This window comes from Ovis aries, chromosome 3 (genome assembly GCF_016772045.2).
Source record: "Ovis aries strain OAR_USU_Benz2616 breed Rambouillet chromosome 3, ARS-UI_Ramb_v3.0, whole genome shotgun sequence".
NCBI lineage: Eukaryota > Metazoa > Chordata > Mammalia > Artiodactyla > Bovidae > Ovis > Ovis aries.
The window spans coordinates 7,314,326-7,331,877 of NC_056056.1; the positions used below are offsets into that span (position 1 = coordinate 7,314,326).

Sequence of the window (17,552 nt, forward strand, 5' to 3'; positions counted from 1 at the left end):
CGGACATGAAGTCAACTATCAGGGTCTCCAAGACACCACATCAGTCTGACTCCAAATGCAGGGCTCTTGGCCACCAGGCTCTCCTTGCCCTGTGTGAGGCCTCCTCTCCGAGGCTGGGCCAAAGGCCAAGGGATCTTGTTTTTGGAGGAGGCTCGTCTGAAGACAGAAGCCAAGTCTAGGGCACAGCAGCCCAACCCAGACTTCCAACTCCAGCAGGACGTGGACATGAGGAGTGGAGAGAGTGCAGAAGGTACCCCCTTAAAAACTTCAGGGGCCCAGTTCACAGTCAGTCAGGCCCAGTCCAAGGACTTCTCAGGCCAGTTTGGGGCTGACCCAGGGGCTCAGGAACAGCCACAGTGACCGCAGAGTGTTTGCTGTGTGCCAGGCCCTGTGCTGAGGACTTCACACCCCGGACTGGCTCCTCACAATCACCCTATGAGTATCCTCATTTTATAGACGATGAAGCTGAGGATCAGAGAGAATCAGTAATTGACCTAAGACCTTGTAGCTGGGCGTGGTGACAACCAGGATTTGAGCCCAGGGCTCAGCTTTGAGCCTGCTCAGGCCCCCCAGACCCCAGCTGAAACAGCTCAAGCCCTAGACTCCTTGGCTCAAGGAAAGGCGATCTGATGGGGGACAGACTGTCGTGTGGAGGGAACAAGCGTGTGGCATGGAAAGACACCTCACACAGGCGGCAGGTGCAAAACAGAGGCTTTAATCTGAACAGCAACAAAGGCGCCAGGACTGGGGGGGCCCAGGGGCACAGGGGAGGAGGAGCCAGGAAGGCGGTGGTGTGGGCCCTGGGGGGAGGCAGGCGCTGAGCCTCTCCTAGGAAACTATTTCTGTGACTCTTACAGCCCCTGTCCCAGCCTCTGCCCAGGCCATTGGCCCAGACCTGAAGGCCAAGCCCCTCAGTTGTGCTTCTCAGGTGCTCCCCCTTCCCAGAAGGGTGGGTGGGCCCAGATATGGGGAGGGGGCAGCGGAGAGTCAGGACTGGGAGCAGCCCTCCCCCAGAAGAAAACTCTGGAGCTGGCCGGCTGTTGCTAGCACCCCCTCCACCCCGATTCCGGACCGCCCTGCCCCTGCCCATCCTCACAGCTCCTCCTGGAGCCCCACTGGGCAAGTCCGGGGAGGTGGGAGGACGAGGGGCGGGGCTGCTGCTCCCAGAGCTCTCCTGCACCCACTCACCCACCGCCCAGAGAGAGGGGCGGGAAGCAGCACCACAGGCTTGCAGAAGCAGCAGCAGTGAGGGAGCAGGAGCAGCGGGGCAGGAGAATGCACGGAGCAGCCCAGGTGCGACACCTGGCCGCCGGCCCACCCTCTTTCCTCTGGAGTTTCTACCACCCGCTCCCAGCCAGGGAGAGTCTGGGGAGCAAGCCCTGCCAGGCCCTCCAGAGGGTACTCTGGAGCCAGAGAGCAGAAAAGCAAGGATGAGGCACTGGACACAGGGGCCCACACAGGCCAGTGGTCAGCGTGAGGAGGAGTTGGGAGGGTCACTGGCCAGAAAAGTCCACCCTTCTCCCTCCCCAACCCCACCCCAGGCTGGCTGCCAGCCTCAGCCTCCAGCCCTCAGGACCCCCAGACACCCACCCAAACATGGCTTAGGAAACTGCCCCACCCCACGGGGGAAGCAGCTGCTCCAACCCCTAGAAAGGCAACCTGCAAGGGAAAGCAATGGCCACAGCCGAGTACCTCCCCCCACCCCACGGTGGCTGGGTCAGCCTGGGCTCAGATGGGACTGAATGAAAGGAGCGGGAGGCCAAGGCAGGAGCGGGGCCCCCTCACCTTGCCCGTCCACCGCAGGGCAGGTCGGGAAACTGGTCACACTTTGGTCACTTCTCCCAACCTGGGTCCTTCAGCGCTATGCCCTGAGCCTCCATCAGCCCTGCACTCAGCACCCACCCCAGTAAACAGCCTCTCATCAAACAGAAAGAACAAGGGGAGGGGGTGGGGGGGGCAGCAGCTGGAGTCAGGGAGGGCAGGCACGGGAACAGCAGCCGGGACAGGCTGCTCTCAGCACGACGACGTGACGGGATGGATGGGCAGGAGACTCCCAAACTTGAAGTGCTGGATCACGGGAAACTTCTCCAGGCACTGGGAGGAGAAGGGGCAGAGAGGACAGGTGAGAGCTGCGCGGCGCCCTGCCAAGGCCCGCCCGGCCGCTCAGGCCTCGGACAGACCCCCGGACGACTCCCAGGCGCGGTTGCAGCAGGTGGCCGCCCAGGGCCCGGGAGTGGCCCAGCCCCAGAGCAGCCCCCAAGCCTTTGGGGAGGACCAGCCCTTCCCACCCAAAGCCGCCCACTCCACGGCCATCAGGCCAGGCCCCGGTAAGGACAGGAGAGTGAGAGGAGGAGGAGATGGGGGGAGAAGGCAGCCCAACCCCACAAGGCAGCAGCCGAGAAGCGGGGCAGCCAAATGACACCACTAGGCCCAGAGGGGAAAAGAACCCTCCAGACCCCGGGGACCCCTTGCCCAGGGCCCGCCCTGGAGAAGAGGCATGGGGATACACCAGGACACCAGCTGAGACAGGCCCAAGGCCCGTTTTCCCACTTTTCAGTTCTCCAGACTGAAAAAGGCATCCTGGCACTTCAGAGTGAGACAGGAAGAACCGGCTGACAGCCCCCCACTCCCCCACCGCAGGGCAATTCCCAGCAGCCCAGTGCTCAGGCACAGAACAAGCGCACTAGGCAGGGGGGTAGCTGCCTGAAGCCAGTCGGGCCAGGGCCTCGGCCCAGGGCTGTGGCAGAGCGGGGAGCAAGGGAGAAGCAGGGCCTGCCCCCACCCCCCGAGTCAGCCCACTGCACAGGCAGCAGCCCCGCGCATGCGAGGGAGGGGGGCCTCCTCTCAGACCTCTGGCTGCACAGGCAGGCAGGATGTGCACCTCCTGGCTGGGCTGGAATAGGATTTTGGCCACAGAGAGGGCGAGGGTCCCATCCTGTTACTGTCTCCTCCTTCTGCTACCTCAGAGGAACAAAGGCCAGCGCTGGCCCAGGGTCCCTGACCTCAAGAGCCAGCAGCAGAGATGAAGGGGCCTTTGCCAGCTGTGTGTGTGTGTGTGTGTGTGTTTGTGTCAGGGTGGGGTGTGTGTGTGTTTGTGTCTCAGAGTGGGGGATGGTCCACAAGGCCTGAAGAGGGCCCGGAGGTGAGCAGGAAGGGAAATCTATGATGGAAGGATGGGGAGCTAAGCTGTGTGAGGGAGCAGACCTCCAGGCCACAGTCAGACTCCTGGGCCTGGGGCAGACAAAGTCGGGGGCAGGCAGCTGGGGGTGGCCCCTGGCGGGGAGGAGCAGCAGATCCAGGCCAGAGGCAAAGGCAGCTGCCATTGTGCTTAGGTCATGGAGGAAGTGGTAGGAGTTTGTCAAAGGGGGGCCCCCAGGGCCCTGGAATTCCAGAAAGGGTCAAAGGTCGACCTGCTTCTAACTTTCAGGCCTGAGAAGTTACAAAGGCAAGAGGCTTAGGGGCCTGGAGCAGGGGTTCTGTTCACTCCACCCTCAGGGATCCCCCAAACAAGCTTCCCCAGGGTCAGAGGAGGCGAGGAACTGGGCTAAAGGCAAAGGGCTTGCCTGGGGCAAAGGAAGTGGAACACCAGGGTCACAGCAGAGGCGCCTCAGGCCGGGCCTCTTCTCCAGAGCAGTGACCTGTGCCAGCAATACCTGTGCCGGCAATACCTATGCTCTGGACAGAGCAACTGCTTCAGCCAGGCTGAGTCCAGACCTTTCAGTGGGCGGTCCTCCCAGCTCCCAGTGAGTCAGGGAGAGAAGGGGCTCCTCGGTCCTGACAGACCCTTCTGAAGGGAACACCCGCATGGGGCCAGCCTTCAGGAGACAGGCCCACCCCCCCAAAACAAGGGCCCCAGAAGCATCTGGTTCTTCCACTCAGAAAGGCCGAGACAGGCAGCTTGAAGATGCAGACAGTTGGGCCCAAACACCAGGCCTGGACAGGCCTTTGTGGCAGCTCAGGGCAGCTCCCCTCCCACAGCCAACTCTGTCTGGGGCTCTGCCCTCTGCTAACCCCCATCTGCACTTCAGAACTGGCAGGCCTCGGAGGTCCCCAAGGACCCAAGGTCCCCAAGGACCGGAACCTGTCTGGAAGAGCGAGTCCATTCCTCGCTTTCCTCTGCTCAGGGAGCGTGCAACTCCACAAGCCCCGGGATCACAGACTAAGGGTGACCTGCTGGCAGCTTATAAATGGCTGCTGCAGGTTACAGGGACTCAGTGGCCCTATTAAGAGCTGGTTCAACCAAGGCGCGGCCACCACACAGTGGCTGGCAGGCTGCGCGCACCCAGAGCCACAGTCTCTGGGCTTCAGGAAGGGCGCTGGGTTATCTGCTCAGCGCTCCCTCTGTCTGGTCCTGAGCTACGGGTAGTTTTCAGTCGCTGACCTCCTGTGTTTAACAGCCAGAGACACACGGACAGCTGTTCCACCTTCGACCACTTTGTGCGGCACCATCAGGGCTGCAGTCTTACCCTCTCCTCCCTCGTCCTGTCGGCCAGGGTTCTTTTGCCTCTGGACACAGGTAGAGACCGGAAGCAGGGCCTTCTGTTCCACCCTTAGGGGCCCAGGTCAAGATAAGTTTAGTCACTCAAGTAAGAGCCTGCAGGAAGGACAGCATCCCAGGCAGGGAAGGCACCAAAGTCCAGCCTATGCGGGGGTGGGGGTTGGGGGGGCCTGGAGGGAGCGGCAGCGGGGAGACCCCTTCAGCACCCACTGTGGGACTGGGGTGGGGAGGGGTCGATAACAACAGAACACACAGAGGGCAGTGCCCTGGGGACTCTCCAGCAGGAGGGCCAGCATGGAGGGCTGAGGGCCGGATGGAGCCTGCCCAGCCCCAGCAAAGGCTCCTCTCAGATTAGAGAGGTATGTGGGCTGGAACCTAAACACAGGATGTGAAGTCCAGAGGAAGGGGACCGGAGGGGGAGGGGGCGGAAGGGAGGGAGAGGGCCAGGCCTGGTCAGTCCCAGTGCCTTTAACCCCTTCAGGGCAGCATAGAGGGATCCAGGCCACTGGAAGCGCTGGTACTCCCAGCCACTGACCCTCCTGCTCCTCTGCCTCTGCTAATGGCCCTGAGTGAGCTCTGGCTGTAAGGAGGCCACCTAGACAACCTTCCCCTTCCCTGGAGAGGGATGACCAAGGGTCAAGAAAGAAGCACCTGCAGAACAACACCTGAGACCACCAGCCGAAGGGTGAAAAGAGGGGAGTTTGGGACCCACTGCTCTGGGTGAGGGACTTCATGGCAGGCCCTCCCGGGTCAAGGTCAAGCAGTTCTAGGATTGGTCTGCCTAAGATGTGGAAGAAGCTAGAGGAAAGGACAGAGTGGGAAGAAATGTCTCCTCCCTACTTGCCAGAGAAAAAGTCACGTCCTTGGATGGGAGAAGGGCACCAAGGAGGACGAGCAGAGGGGGCAGGAGAGAGGGCAGCCGCCTCCCGGCAGGGGGAGCTCCAGAGGCCCATACTTCTCCCTGCTGCTCTGACTGGAGAGCAGGGAGGACCCCAGGAGCGATTATTAAAAATGCAGCCCCGGGCCTCCCCCCAACACCTCCTACCTGCCCAGCCATCAGACACACCAAAGTGGGAGAAACAGCACTTTGGATGACGTCTCCAAAGGATAGAGCCTTTTCCCAAGCCTGTTTCCTTTTTTGCGTCCCCACAGGACACAGAGCTGAGAAGCGCCTCCAGGCATTTGACAAGTAGGAACAGAGACCCGGGGGCAGCAGGATCTGGCCTCCGTCACAGGGCTTTTCCGGCTGCCCATCCATGAACAGAGATTCACAGGCCTCAGGTGTGAGAGGGGGCTGGCCCACAACTCAGAGCTGGACCAAGAGCAGAACAGTGGCGGGGGGCGGGGGGAGAGGGCGCCCAGAACCGAGAGCGCCAGCCAGTCCCCACTCACCTCAGCCTTATACATGCGGATGAGACCCTGGTTCACTTTGGACCAGGAGGGGACCGCGCTGATGTTCCACAGCTGGTTGGAGTGCTCTGCAAAGGGGCCTGTCTTCATCTGGAAAAGAAGAGTTCACAAGCTGGAGAGGTGGGCCCTGGAGCCTACCCCCTGCTCCCCTGCAGCAAGGCTGCTCCAGCACACACATGTGTACACCCACGCAACATGGAAGCACAAACACACACATGCACACAAACACACATGGCCATGTATACAGACACACGCGCACACACTCTCACGAAGACCAGGTGGCAGCATGCACCTATGGGGTGGCAGTCGTGCAGGCAGGCGCACGAGTGCATGTGCCCATGCGCACGCATACACACACGTGCCAGAGACAGGGTCCCTCTAGGCCTGCCACAGGCAGAGCTGGAAGAGCCTAGGGAAGGGTTGGTTTGGGAGAGGGCCTGGACCAAGCCCAAGCACCCGACTGCCTTCTTCATGGGAGGCGGAGGTAGGAAGGAAAAGAGGGGAAAAACACGGTCACCTGCAGCAGATGCGGGAGGAAGGTCTTTAGAAGGCCAGTCTCACCTGGCAGCCGAATGGAGAAGGGACGGCAACCCCAGCAGCAAGGGACAGGCAGGAGCAAGGACCGTACGGTCCCAGTCCCTCCTCTTGGAAGAAATCCTGCAGCAGGCCCAATGGAGCCCCCATGATCTCAGAAACCAGCGCTGAGATGAGGAAGCGCATGCGTCTGAGTGCACCCCTCAGACAGCACAAGGCCAGCACGTCCATATTTATTAACAGGTAGTTCACGATCCCCTCCACACTGCCCCCTCCCCGGCTGATGCTGGGGTACGGGGCTCAGCACCCTGAGCGCAGGCTTCAAAAGAAAGAGTCTGAAAAGCAGAGGCTGAGCTGGCGAGAAAGCTGACTTGGACCTCGAGTAGGTGGAAGGTTCCAGAAGAGGCTGTGTGTGGAGGCAGGGCTGGTAGAGAGCTGTTCCAGGGGGAAGGGACGGGGTCCCTCAGCCCCCTCTCCGTACTGGGGCATGAGTGCGGGCCCCATGAGCACAAAGCCCTCACCCATGGCTGTGGACTCACTCTCTCACTCCCCCAGGGAGGGCAACTCTTACAAAACTGCAAGATCAAAGCTGAAAACGCTGCCATTTTACCCCTGTCATCTCCCTCCCCTGGCCCAAGTCCCCCCAAAAAACCTGTCTCAACCCCCCGGTTCAGTAGCATGGACAATGGGCTCCTTCCCTGAGCAGTGAGGCCACGGCCCAAGGTCCCCACTGGGCTTCTCCTGGGCTGGTCCCTTCACCCAGACTTCCCCCTCCTCTCTCTAAGATTCCTTCCTGCAGGAAGGCAGCCAGGAGCCCCCAGCCTGCAGGTGCTGGCCCTCGCCCTCAGCCCTCAGAGCTTGTTCCGGAGCCCCACTCCATCAGACTCCACCCCCATCCTCCCCTCGCCCCGCCCCTTCCCCAGGCGCCCTGCCCCACAGGAGGAGTGCCAGGCTCCAGCCCTCTCTTGCATACTTCCAGGCCCTGAGAAGCTCAGGGATCACTGGAGCTATAGAACCAGTCTCACTCTGGACTGAGCCCTGTGAGAAACCACCCAGGAGGCACCCTGCTGGCCTGTCACAGCTGCAGCTCCACGAGTCTGCTCAGCAACGGCTCTTAGGCCAAGGCTAGCAAGGGGGCGTCGGCCAGCCTTCCCCACTAGGGGCACAGGATGGCAAGCCGAAAGGCCTCTCTGGCACCCTGGCAGAGCCAGGGGGAGGCCTGAGCCCCGAGGCCCCAGAGGCCCTGGCCCCCTCCCTGGAAAGGCCAAAGATGCTTTCTCTAGAGGGGCTGGCCCACCCCCACCCTTCAGTCCTTTGGAAGGAGCCTCTGTAACTCTGGAAAGGAAAACAGATGAGGAGAAAAAGGAAAGGGGTCGAGAAGACAAAAAAAAAAAAAAAATTAGCTCATTCTAGCCACAAAGGGAGAAGAGAAAGCTAGAAGGAGCAAGCGAGCTGCAGTCCCGCAGTGACCCCAGGGGAATTGTGAGTCAGAGCAGCCATATTGAGCAGGAAATTACTCACAGACGCTGCGTTCCTGCCTCTTCACTCCCAAGAGAATCGGCCTTTTGTAAATGGTTCCTCTGTCAGTAACTGAGGGGGGATGGGGTGGGGGGGAGGCTCTGCACAGCGCTTTCCTGTCAGCTCCTTCCCTTCCAGCTGAAATCTGATCCCTCCCTTCCCAAAACTCCAAATTTAGAAGCCAGATTGAAACTGAAATTCTTTTCCTGCCTGCCCTGGGCTCTTAAAGGCGCCAGGGCTGCATTTCCTGAGGTGGAGAAGCCTGCCCCACGACGGCCTTGTGCGGGAGGCCCAGGGCCACCAGGGCAGGTCCCAGGCTGGCCCAGTCTCCTTTCCGACTCGTCTGTTCAGTCTCCCAGCTGCGCCAGCCCTAGCGAATCCCTGGTTTTGCAGCGGCAACACTGCCCCCGCCCCCGGCCACAGCACGCAGGCCACGGCACACAGAGCTCCTTGCAACCGTCAGTCAGGGCCTCCCTCACCACCACCGAGGGGCTGCGAAAGCCCTGTCTGGGTGCTGAGCCCAGACTCTGGAGAACTAGCTCAATGTGTGCCTTCAACAGGAACCGCACCAGCCGGCTCAGGGCTGGCCAAATAGGTGAGTCCCTGCCAGCACTCTGAGCTCTGCGGCATGCCCCTACTAGCGTCCAGCGCCGCCCACCACGCCCAAGCACCAGATCCAGGGGGAGAACCAGGCCTTGAACAGAGCGTGCGGAACAACCTAGAACTCGAGGGCGTGCAGCCTCCTCCCGGTTCACGCCTCTACCTCAACTGTTATCAAAACCTCCACTAAGTTCAGTGTCTCTTTAGCACCACCTAGCGGAGATGGAGAAGCTCTATACAGTCAACAAAAACAAGACCAGGAGCTGACTGTGGCTCAGATCATGAACTCCTTATTACCAAATCCAGACTCAAATTGAAGAAAGTAGGGAAAACCACTAGATCATTCAGGTATGACCTAAATCAGATCCCTTATGAATATACAGTGGAAGTGAGAAACAGATTTAAGGGACTAAATCTGATAGAGTGCCTGATGAACTATGGATGGAGGTTCGTGTCGTTGTACATGAGACAGGGATGAAGACCATCCCCATGGAAAAGAAATGCAAAAAAGCAAAATGGCTGCCTGAGGAGGCCTTACAAATAGCTTTGAAAAGAAGAGAAGCAAAAAGCAAAGGAGAAAAGTAAAGATATAAGCATCTGAATGCAGAGTTCCAAAGAATAGCAAGAAGAGATAAGAAAGCCTTCCTCAACAATCAATGCAAAGAAATAGAGGAAAACAACAGAATGGGAAAGACTAGAGATCTCTTCAAGAAAATTAGAGATACCAAGGGAACATTTCATGCAAAGATGGGCTCGATAAAGGACAGAAATGGTATGGACCTAACGTAAGCAGAAGACATTAAGAAGAGGTGGCAGGAATACACAGAAGAACTGTACAAAAAAGATCGTCACAACCAAGATAATCACGATGGTGTGATCACTCACCTAGAGCCAGACATCCTGGAATGTGAAGTCAAGTGGGCCTTAGAAAGCATCACTATGAACAAAGCTAGTGGAGGTGATGGAATTCCAGTTGAGCTCTTTCAAATCCTGAAAGATGATGCTGTGAAAGTGCTGCACTCAATATGCCAGCAAATTTGGAAAACTCAGCAGTGGCCACAGGACTGGAAAAGGTCAGTTTTCATTCCAATCCCAAAGAAAGGCAATGCCAAAGAATGCTCAAACTACCGCACAATTGCACTCATCTCACATGCTAGTAAAGTAATGCTCAAAATTCTCCAAGCCAGGCTTCAGCAATACGTGAACCGTGAACTTCCTGATGTTCAAGCTCGTTTTAGAAAAGGCAGAGGAACCAGAGATCAAATTGCCAACATCTGCTGGATCACTGAAAAAGCAAGAGAGTTCCAGAAAAACATCTCTTTCTGCTTTATTGACTATGCCAAAGCCTTTGACTGTGTGGATCACAATAAACTGTGGAAAATTCTGAAAGAGATGGGAATACCAGACCACCTGACCCGCCTCTTGAGAAACCTATATGCAGGTCAGGAAGAAACAGTTAGAACTGGACATGGAGCAACAGACTGGTTCCAAATAGAAAAAGGAGTACGTCAAGGCTGTATATTGTCACCCTGCTTCTTTAACTTATATGCAGAGTACATCATGAGAAACGCTGGGCTGGAAAAAGCACAAGCTGAAATCAAGATTGCTGGGAGAAATATCAATAACCTCAGATATGCAGATGACACCACCCTTATGGCAGAAAGTGAAGAGGAAGTAAAAAGCCTCTTGGTGAAAGTGAAAGTGGAGAATGGAAAAGTTGGCTTAAACCTCAACATTCAGAAAACGAAGATCATGGCATCCGGTCCCATCACTTCATGGGAAATAAGTGGGGAAACAGTAGAAACAGTGTCAGGCTTTATTTTGGGGGGATCCAAAATCATTGCAGATGGTGACTGCAGCCATGAAATTAAAAGACGCTTACTCCTTGGAAGAAAAGTTATGACCAACCTAGATAGCATATTCAAAAGCAGAGACATTACTTTGCCAACAAAGGTCCGTCTAGTCAAGGCTATGGTTTTTCCAGTAGTCATGTATGGATGTGAGAGTTGGACTGTGAAGAAAGCTGAGCGCCGAAGAATTGATGCTTTTGAACTGTGGTGTTGGAGAAGACTCTTGAGAGTCCCTTGGACTGCAAGAAGATCCAACCAGTCCATTCTAAAGGAGATCAACCCTGGGATTTCTTTGGAAGGAATGATGCTGAAGCTGAAACTCCAATACTTTGGCCACCTCATGCGAACAGTTGACTCATTGGAGAAGACTCTGATGCTGGGAGGGATTGGGGGCAGGAGGAGAAGTGGACGACTGAGGATGAGATGGCTGGATGGCATCACGGACTCGATGGACTTGAGTCTGAGTGAACTCCGGGAGCTGCTGATGGACAGGGAGGCCTGGCGTGCTGCGATTCACGGGGTTGCAAAGAGTCGGACGCGACTGAGCGACTGAACTGAACTGAGCGGCCACTGTAGGATTTCCTCTAGCAGAAGACCTGCGTCCCAAATTTTGGGAATGTTTTGGGTTTTTATACGTACCGAGCATAACCAAACAAATAAACAAAAATACATTTTAACGTGGAGTCAATTCCCATATTCTCTGAGGCCCAGCCTGGTCTTCTGCCTCATTAGATACTGACAGAGGCCCTGGGGCTTGGCCAGCCACCTGAGGAAGCCTAACTGGCTTAGCCTCTTAGAGGGGTCTGCGAAGCCACCCCTTCTCCCCACCCAGCCCCAGGTGTCTCCGGGCTCTGCAGACCCTCCCGACCTAGTCTGGAGACAGCAGCACGTGATTGGCTCTCAAGGCAGCCAGCCAGGCTGCCCTGGAGTCCTTCTGACCTTGGGCTGCCTACAGTGCTGAAGGCAGCAGATCTCAGAGAATGAAGCGGCGGCCACTCAGCCGTCAGAACAGGCTTCATCTGCTGACTTGGAAAAACGTGTCGTTCCCCTCTGGCCTCTGGAGTCGGGCAGAGGCCTGAGCCGAATGCTGACCAGGAGAGCCTGCAGCTACAGCTGTTTAACTGGGCGGCCCCTCCTCAGGGGACAGAATGGGCAGCAGAGAGAGCAGCCCCCACAGGGAGGGGGGATCCACGAGAATGCCAGGGAGGTCTCTGGGGCCAGGGGGAATGCTTGTAGGCATCAGGAAAAAGAATGCGGGCAGGACCTCTGCAGGAGGCAGAGCCAGGGTCCCCCTTGGAAGTGTGTGGGGGTCAGGCACTAGGCAGGGAAGCTAACTAAGATCATGGCATCTGATCTCATCACTTCATGGGAAATAGATGGGAAACAGTAGAAACAGTATCAGACTTTATTTTGGGGGGATCCAAAATCACTGCAGATGGTGACTGCAGCCATGAAATTAAAAGACGCTTACTCCTTGGAAGAAAAGTTATGACCAACCTAGATAGCATATTCAAAAGCAGAGACATTACTTTGCTGACTAAGGTCCGTCTAGTCAAGGCTATGGTTTTTCCTGTGGTCATGTATGGATGTGAGAGTTGGACTGTGAAGAAAGCTGAGCGCCGAAGAATTGATGCGTTTGAACTGTGGTGTTGGAGAAGACTCTTGAGAGTCCCTTGGACTGCAAGAAGATCCAACCAGTCCATTCTGAAGGAAATCAACCCTGGGATTTCTTTGGAAGGAATGATGCTGAAGCTGAAACTCCAATACTTTGGCCACCTCATGCGAACAGTTGACTCATTGGAGAAGACTCTGATGCTGGGAGGGATTGGGGGCAGGAGGAGAAGGGGACGACCGAGGATGATGGCTGGATGGCATCACGGACTTGATGGACGTGAGTCTGAGTGAACTCTGGGAGTTGGTGATGGACAGGGAGCCCTGGCGTGCTGCGATTCATGGGGTTGCAAAGAGTTGGACACGACTGAGAGACTGAACTAAACTGACTGAACTGAGAGGCCCCCAAAGCAGTGGGTCCCCACCTTTAATGCACAGTCACCTTGCACATGTCCTGTGTTTAAATTCAGGGTCCTAGCGTGTGTCCCCCAAGATTCGGATTCAGAAAGCTGAGGTGGGGCCCAAGACCATGCATTTTAACAAGCTCCCCAGGTGACCCTGAGGAAGTGGTCCAAGGCCACATTGTGGGAGATCCTACTTTAGCAGGATAACCACACACACCTAAATGATCCCTGCAGGGTGGCCTGAGGGTCCAGGCCTACTAACTTTCACTTCCAGCACTTCATGTGGCCCCTGTCCTCAGACACCAACAGAGGTGTGTCCCTTCAACAGAAATCTGTCTGGCTGTCCACTCCAGTCTCTCCAACTCCTACAAAGGCTCCATCACACACATTCACACACAAGTAGCTCTACAGATGCCGGGGGGCCCACTCAAGAGATGCTGACATCCACCCACCCTTCAGACCTGCTTTATCAGTCACCAAGTCCACCTAATGACCAGGTCTTAATCTGTGAGCTCCAGCAGAAACTGATCTAGGGGAGGAGATCCTGGACAGCCAGAAGGTGGCTTCGCCTGTCAGAGGGGCCTAGCTGGGCTTCCTCTTCAATAACCTGCTTCAGGGGTGGCCCCGCCCCCTTCAGACAGCAGCTCTGGCTCCTCAGGCCCTTTTGGCCCGGAGGCTGCCGGGGGCCCCTTCCTCACTCCTTTTCTCTCACCTCGGTGATAAACAGGATGCACTCCAGGAACATGTAGTCCTTGTGGTTCTCGTTCACAGCCTTCTCATCCACAAAGTGCCTGGGCTCCAGATACGGGTGGTCTGGAAGCAGCAAAGAGCCCCAGGGTTCAGAACCAGGCACTGGCACCACCGGGCCACAGCAGACCAGCCCCGTTAACACCCGCCCGAGGGCCGAAGATCTGCCCCTGCGCCCTCAACACTTGATCTCGCAGAAGCAATAAATGGCCGTGTGTGTGCGCTCTAGTGTAATGAGTATCAGCCCTGCTTCTTTCCAGCCATGCAACTCAAGTTTCCTCATCCGGGCAGTGGGGATAGGAACACCCTCTAAGGGCTGGGAGTGGGGAGGGTACCTGACCATCAGCACCGCCCTAAAGCCCTCAGCACGGTGCCTGCCCAGGTCAGTGTTGACGGTCTGCTGGCAAAGACCCTGCCAAGGGTCCTCGAGATCATCTCCCTGAAGCACCGAGAGCAGGGCCTGGCACAGGGCAAGGACTCAACAAAGCGTCCTTTGCTAATGTTATTCTTAAGGCAGTGAATTCTACATGCATGTAGACATGGAACCCTAACCCGCTCTGGCTGGCCCGTGGGAAGGTGAGGGGAACCACCACCAGAGCAGGCTCGCAGTGGGCGGGCCCCCCACCAGCATCCGGCAGCAGCTCCCCGACGGGCCCCTGTGCACAGCTCGATAATAACAGTGGATGACGCTGGTCATCGAGTCAAAAGAACCCCTCATTTTCAACATAAAACCCTGCAGCTCTGGCCAGGAGCGGGGGAGCGTCTCACACCAGTCCATTGTGCGCCAGGCGCGTGCCCTCAACCCAGCCCGTGTCACTTCCCATTATCTCGGTGGTGCGTGGCCTCCGCCTCGCTGGCCTGCCATGCCGCAGGCTACAGCAGCAGGTCGGCAGCAAGCCGGCTCCATCAATAGCTGGTCTGATGCCTGCTTTACAAGCTGTCAGCGTGCGCCCCGAGCGGGAGGGGAAGAAAGGAAGGGAGGAGGGGGGACCAGGGGTGGGGGGTCCGCGCCCCACTTCAGTACCTATCAGCTGCGAACTGCCCCAGATGAAGGGCAGAAACTGGAAGTCATCCAGGCCCCACACACCCTGGCTGCCGGCCGGTTCCATCCGGTACGTCTTTTGGAGCTTCCTCATAACCTCAAGGTACCTGCACCGGAGGGTGGGGAAGGGCGGGTGGGTAGCAAAAAGCAGAAAGACAAGTCTCAGCCCTTCAGCCAGTGGAGCAGAGGAGGCTAGAAAGAACCGCCGAGGAGGGCAACAGGTCAATTAAAGCCTACGCGCCAAGTTACACATCAACCGATACACTCAAAATAATGTAGCTTCATTTTTCTGTCTCACATTCAGCCTCCTATGGCCCAGGAAACAGGCAATACACCAACTGGGAAAGGGGGTTAGTGCCATCACCTCCTGACAATGCGAGAGCCCGGGCAGGAGTTGCGGCTTCTCTCACCAGAGTCCAAGGAGCTCACCCCTTAGATCCCTTTAGGAACTGCTTCTGCAGCACCTGAGTGGGACCCAGAGCAGACGTGTCAATGCCCTCTGGTGACTGAGACACACCCATGTGCAGGGAGGTGGCCTGGGTGGTGAGGGGAATGGGTCAGAGCCTGCCTGCCTGCCTGGGTTCAGCTGGCCACGACCTCAGTGAAGAGACCTGATTTCTCTATGCCTCAGCCTCCTCATCTGTAAAATGAAAATGACAGCTGCTACTTCCTCGGGTGGTCATGAGAATTAAGACTTGCATGTAAGGTGCTTAGAAAGAACCTCTGTGTGGTAAATGCCACAGAAGCATCAGCAGCCATTAGGTAACTTTCCCTTCACTGATTTTTACTTGAATCTGAAGCTCTCAGGAGGAGTCTTGGACACCCCGTTTACAGTCATGGCTTGATTAGGACAGAACAAGAGAACCCACAGCCACTCAGGAGCTCCTGCCAGGGCCCTGTCCCCAGTCTGACAGCAACAAGGAGGAAAGAGACCCCCGGCCTCTCCTCCCACCGGCAGCTGTACTTCCCACCTGGCTCACTCACCGATTGAACACCTTGAAGACAATGGCTATTTGGTCATCTACCCGCAGCACCCCGATCTTGCAGAGACAGCAGAGGAAAGCAGCAAAGGCTGCTTCATGTCCTGGGGGAGAAAAAAGAGCCGAGGCTGACAGTCTTCCAGAAGGAGTAGGACTGTTCTCAGCCTCACTGGAGTCCAAATCACCAATAACTTCCCATCTAAGGCAGGAGGTCAACATGGAGGTAAAGGGGCCTCTTCCCCATCCAGAAAGACCAGGGTCCCTTTAAGAACCACCAGTACTATAATTCTACTCCTAAAAGGCCCAGGCTGGCGATTCTTACATAGGCATTCACATTTTACTTGGGAGGTTTAACTCACTCATCAATTCGACCCTATTTATTGAGCACCTACTACAGGAGCAGTCACGGTCCAGATCAGGCGCTAACGGGACAGAGGCAAAAGTCCCTGCCCTTGTTTGATAGTTTATGATTCCCTGGGCCCCTCCCAGGGCCTGGAATGCTTATGAGCTGGTACTTTCAGCTGCACAGTTTGGGATCATGACCAGCTAGAGTTCAAGCCACCACCACACAGGGGCAGTCATCACCCCTGTACAACAAGGAGTATCTGACAGTGGAGGAAAGACCCAGTCCCTGCTGACCTGGTCCCTCTCCCCTACAGGTTGTTTGATCACAGTCAAAGCTCCGCCCCTGAAAGTCTCACTTGATAATAAGCCTGTTCCTCAGCATCAGGGAAGCAGACGACAAAACTTTCCCAGGACCCAGGTCCAAGGGGGCCCTTCTCCAGGCCTGCCCCTCTGGCGTAGGCTCCTCTAGAGGCAAGGGAAGGGCCCCAGAGAGCAGCAGCTCCTGCATTTGCCTGCTTCGGTGAGGAAAGGCAAGGCAAGACGGGCCTATCAAAGCAGGGGCCCTCCCCAGCCACCCCGACCTACATAATAGAGAAAACCCTCTTTCTTTTTTAAGGTGCTGCAGCTCTCCCTCTAATGGGCACTGTGGCTGAGAGTAATGCCCCACAGCACTGCCAGAAACTGCCAGGCTCTTTCAGTTCTCAGGGTTTCTGTAAGCGCTGTTTTGGGATATAGTAAGTGCTCAGTAAGTTGTCAGTTTGGGGATGGTGATAAGCTCACGTGAACGTGAAGTCACTCAGTCGTGTCCGACTCTTCGCGACCCCATGGACTGTAGCCTACCAGGCTCCTCTGTCCATGGGGTTTTCCAGGCAGGAGTACTGGAGTGGATTGCCATTTCCTTCTCCAAGGGATCTTCCCAACCCAGGGATCGAACCCGGGTCTCCCACACCTTAGACAGACGCTTTACCGTCTGAGCCACCAGGGAAGCCAGTCAGGCCATTTTACAAGGAATAGAAATCAGCTCTGTGCTTAAGGCCACCACATGTGTGGCACCGGCTCCCCCTGGTGGACCAAGTTGGAGCAGCCGGCTTCCCTGCACCGACTGCACCCCAGGATGCCTGCTCAGGGCTCCCTGTTCAGGGCTCCCTCATCCCACACAACCCAGAGCAAAGAGGAGGCAGTCCAAGAAAGAACCACAGTGAAGCCAGGCAGGCGCCGCCGGGGGTCACAGGTACCTGTGCCATAGTCGATGCGCGTGGAGTTCCCCACGGACTCCTTTAGGTAAACAGCCACCTCGGGCACAGCTGCTGCCAGGTGGGTGGGGACCACCGTGGCAACCAAGTTTTCTGCTTCCTGATAACACAAGAGACACACGTGGCAGCAGCAGATTAGGTAGGTGCCCAGATATCCCAACTCCCTGCTCTGACTGCCCACAGAAGGAAGAGATGGGAGAGTGTGTATTTCTACACAACAAAGACCACCCTGGGGTGGCTTTTCATCTGCTGATCCTCCAGAGGGCACGGCTCTGAGGACAAGAGGAGAGGGATCTGAAAAGAAGCTAGCTGACTTTCCCACTGAGTAACTCACTGACATCCCCAGAGATGTCCTCCTCCTTCATACTCCCAGCAAGGGAGTTTGTGCCCGATGTTCACCAAAGACATATGCAAGGATGTTCACAGCAGTATCACTGATAGCAGCCAAAACGTGGAAACATTCCACAACTAAACTGTCCATCAGCAGCACAACAGCTAACCTATGCTATGGTCATACACTGGAATACTGGGCAGCAAGAAGGTGCAGTTTCCCACAACACAGGTGAATCACAAAGCTGAGCAAGAGAAGCCAAACACACGAAGTTCAAAAGCAGGCAAAATCAACCTATAGGAGAGCAGTGAGAAAAATCTGGGGGATATCAACTAGAAAGGGGCACAAGGGCCCTGGGGAAGTGCTGGAATGTTCCATGGCTTGATACGAGAGGTGGATGCAAGGCTGAAAACAGGTTAAGATCTATCA

General features: G+C 56.5%; 1 protein-coding gene across 6 annotated transcripts in view; it reads right to left on the minus strand.

Moving 5' to 3' along the window:
* Positions 1-694: 694 nt before the first annotated feature.
* The window catches only part of PTPA (protein phosphatase 2 phosphatase activator), a 33,926-nt gene continuing 17,068 nt past the window's right edge, over positions 695-17,552 (minus strand). For 3 of the 6 annotated variants that reach the window (XM_027966316.3, XM_060411680.1, XM_060411679.1), the window contains 6 exons: positions 16,775-16,892; positions 15,199-15,298; positions 14,197-14,321; positions 13,138-13,238; positions 5,891-5,998; positions 695-2,094 (listed from right to left, as the gene is read on the minus strand). In XM_027966316.3, coding sequence (XP_027822117.1) covers positions 2,014-2,094; positions 5,891-5,998; positions 13,138-13,238; positions 14,197-14,321; positions 15,199-15,298; positions 16,775-16,892 — 633 coding nt within the window. In that variant the 3' untranslated portion in view covers positions 695-2,013. Of the gene's footprint in view, positions 2,095-5,890; positions 5,999-10,362; positions 12,354-13,137; positions 13,239-14,196; positions 14,322-15,198; positions 15,299-16,774; positions 16,893-17,552 lie in introns of those variants that run through there. The other 3 variants (XM_060411681.1, XM_060411682.1, XM_027966317.3) reach the window with 2 other exon arrangements.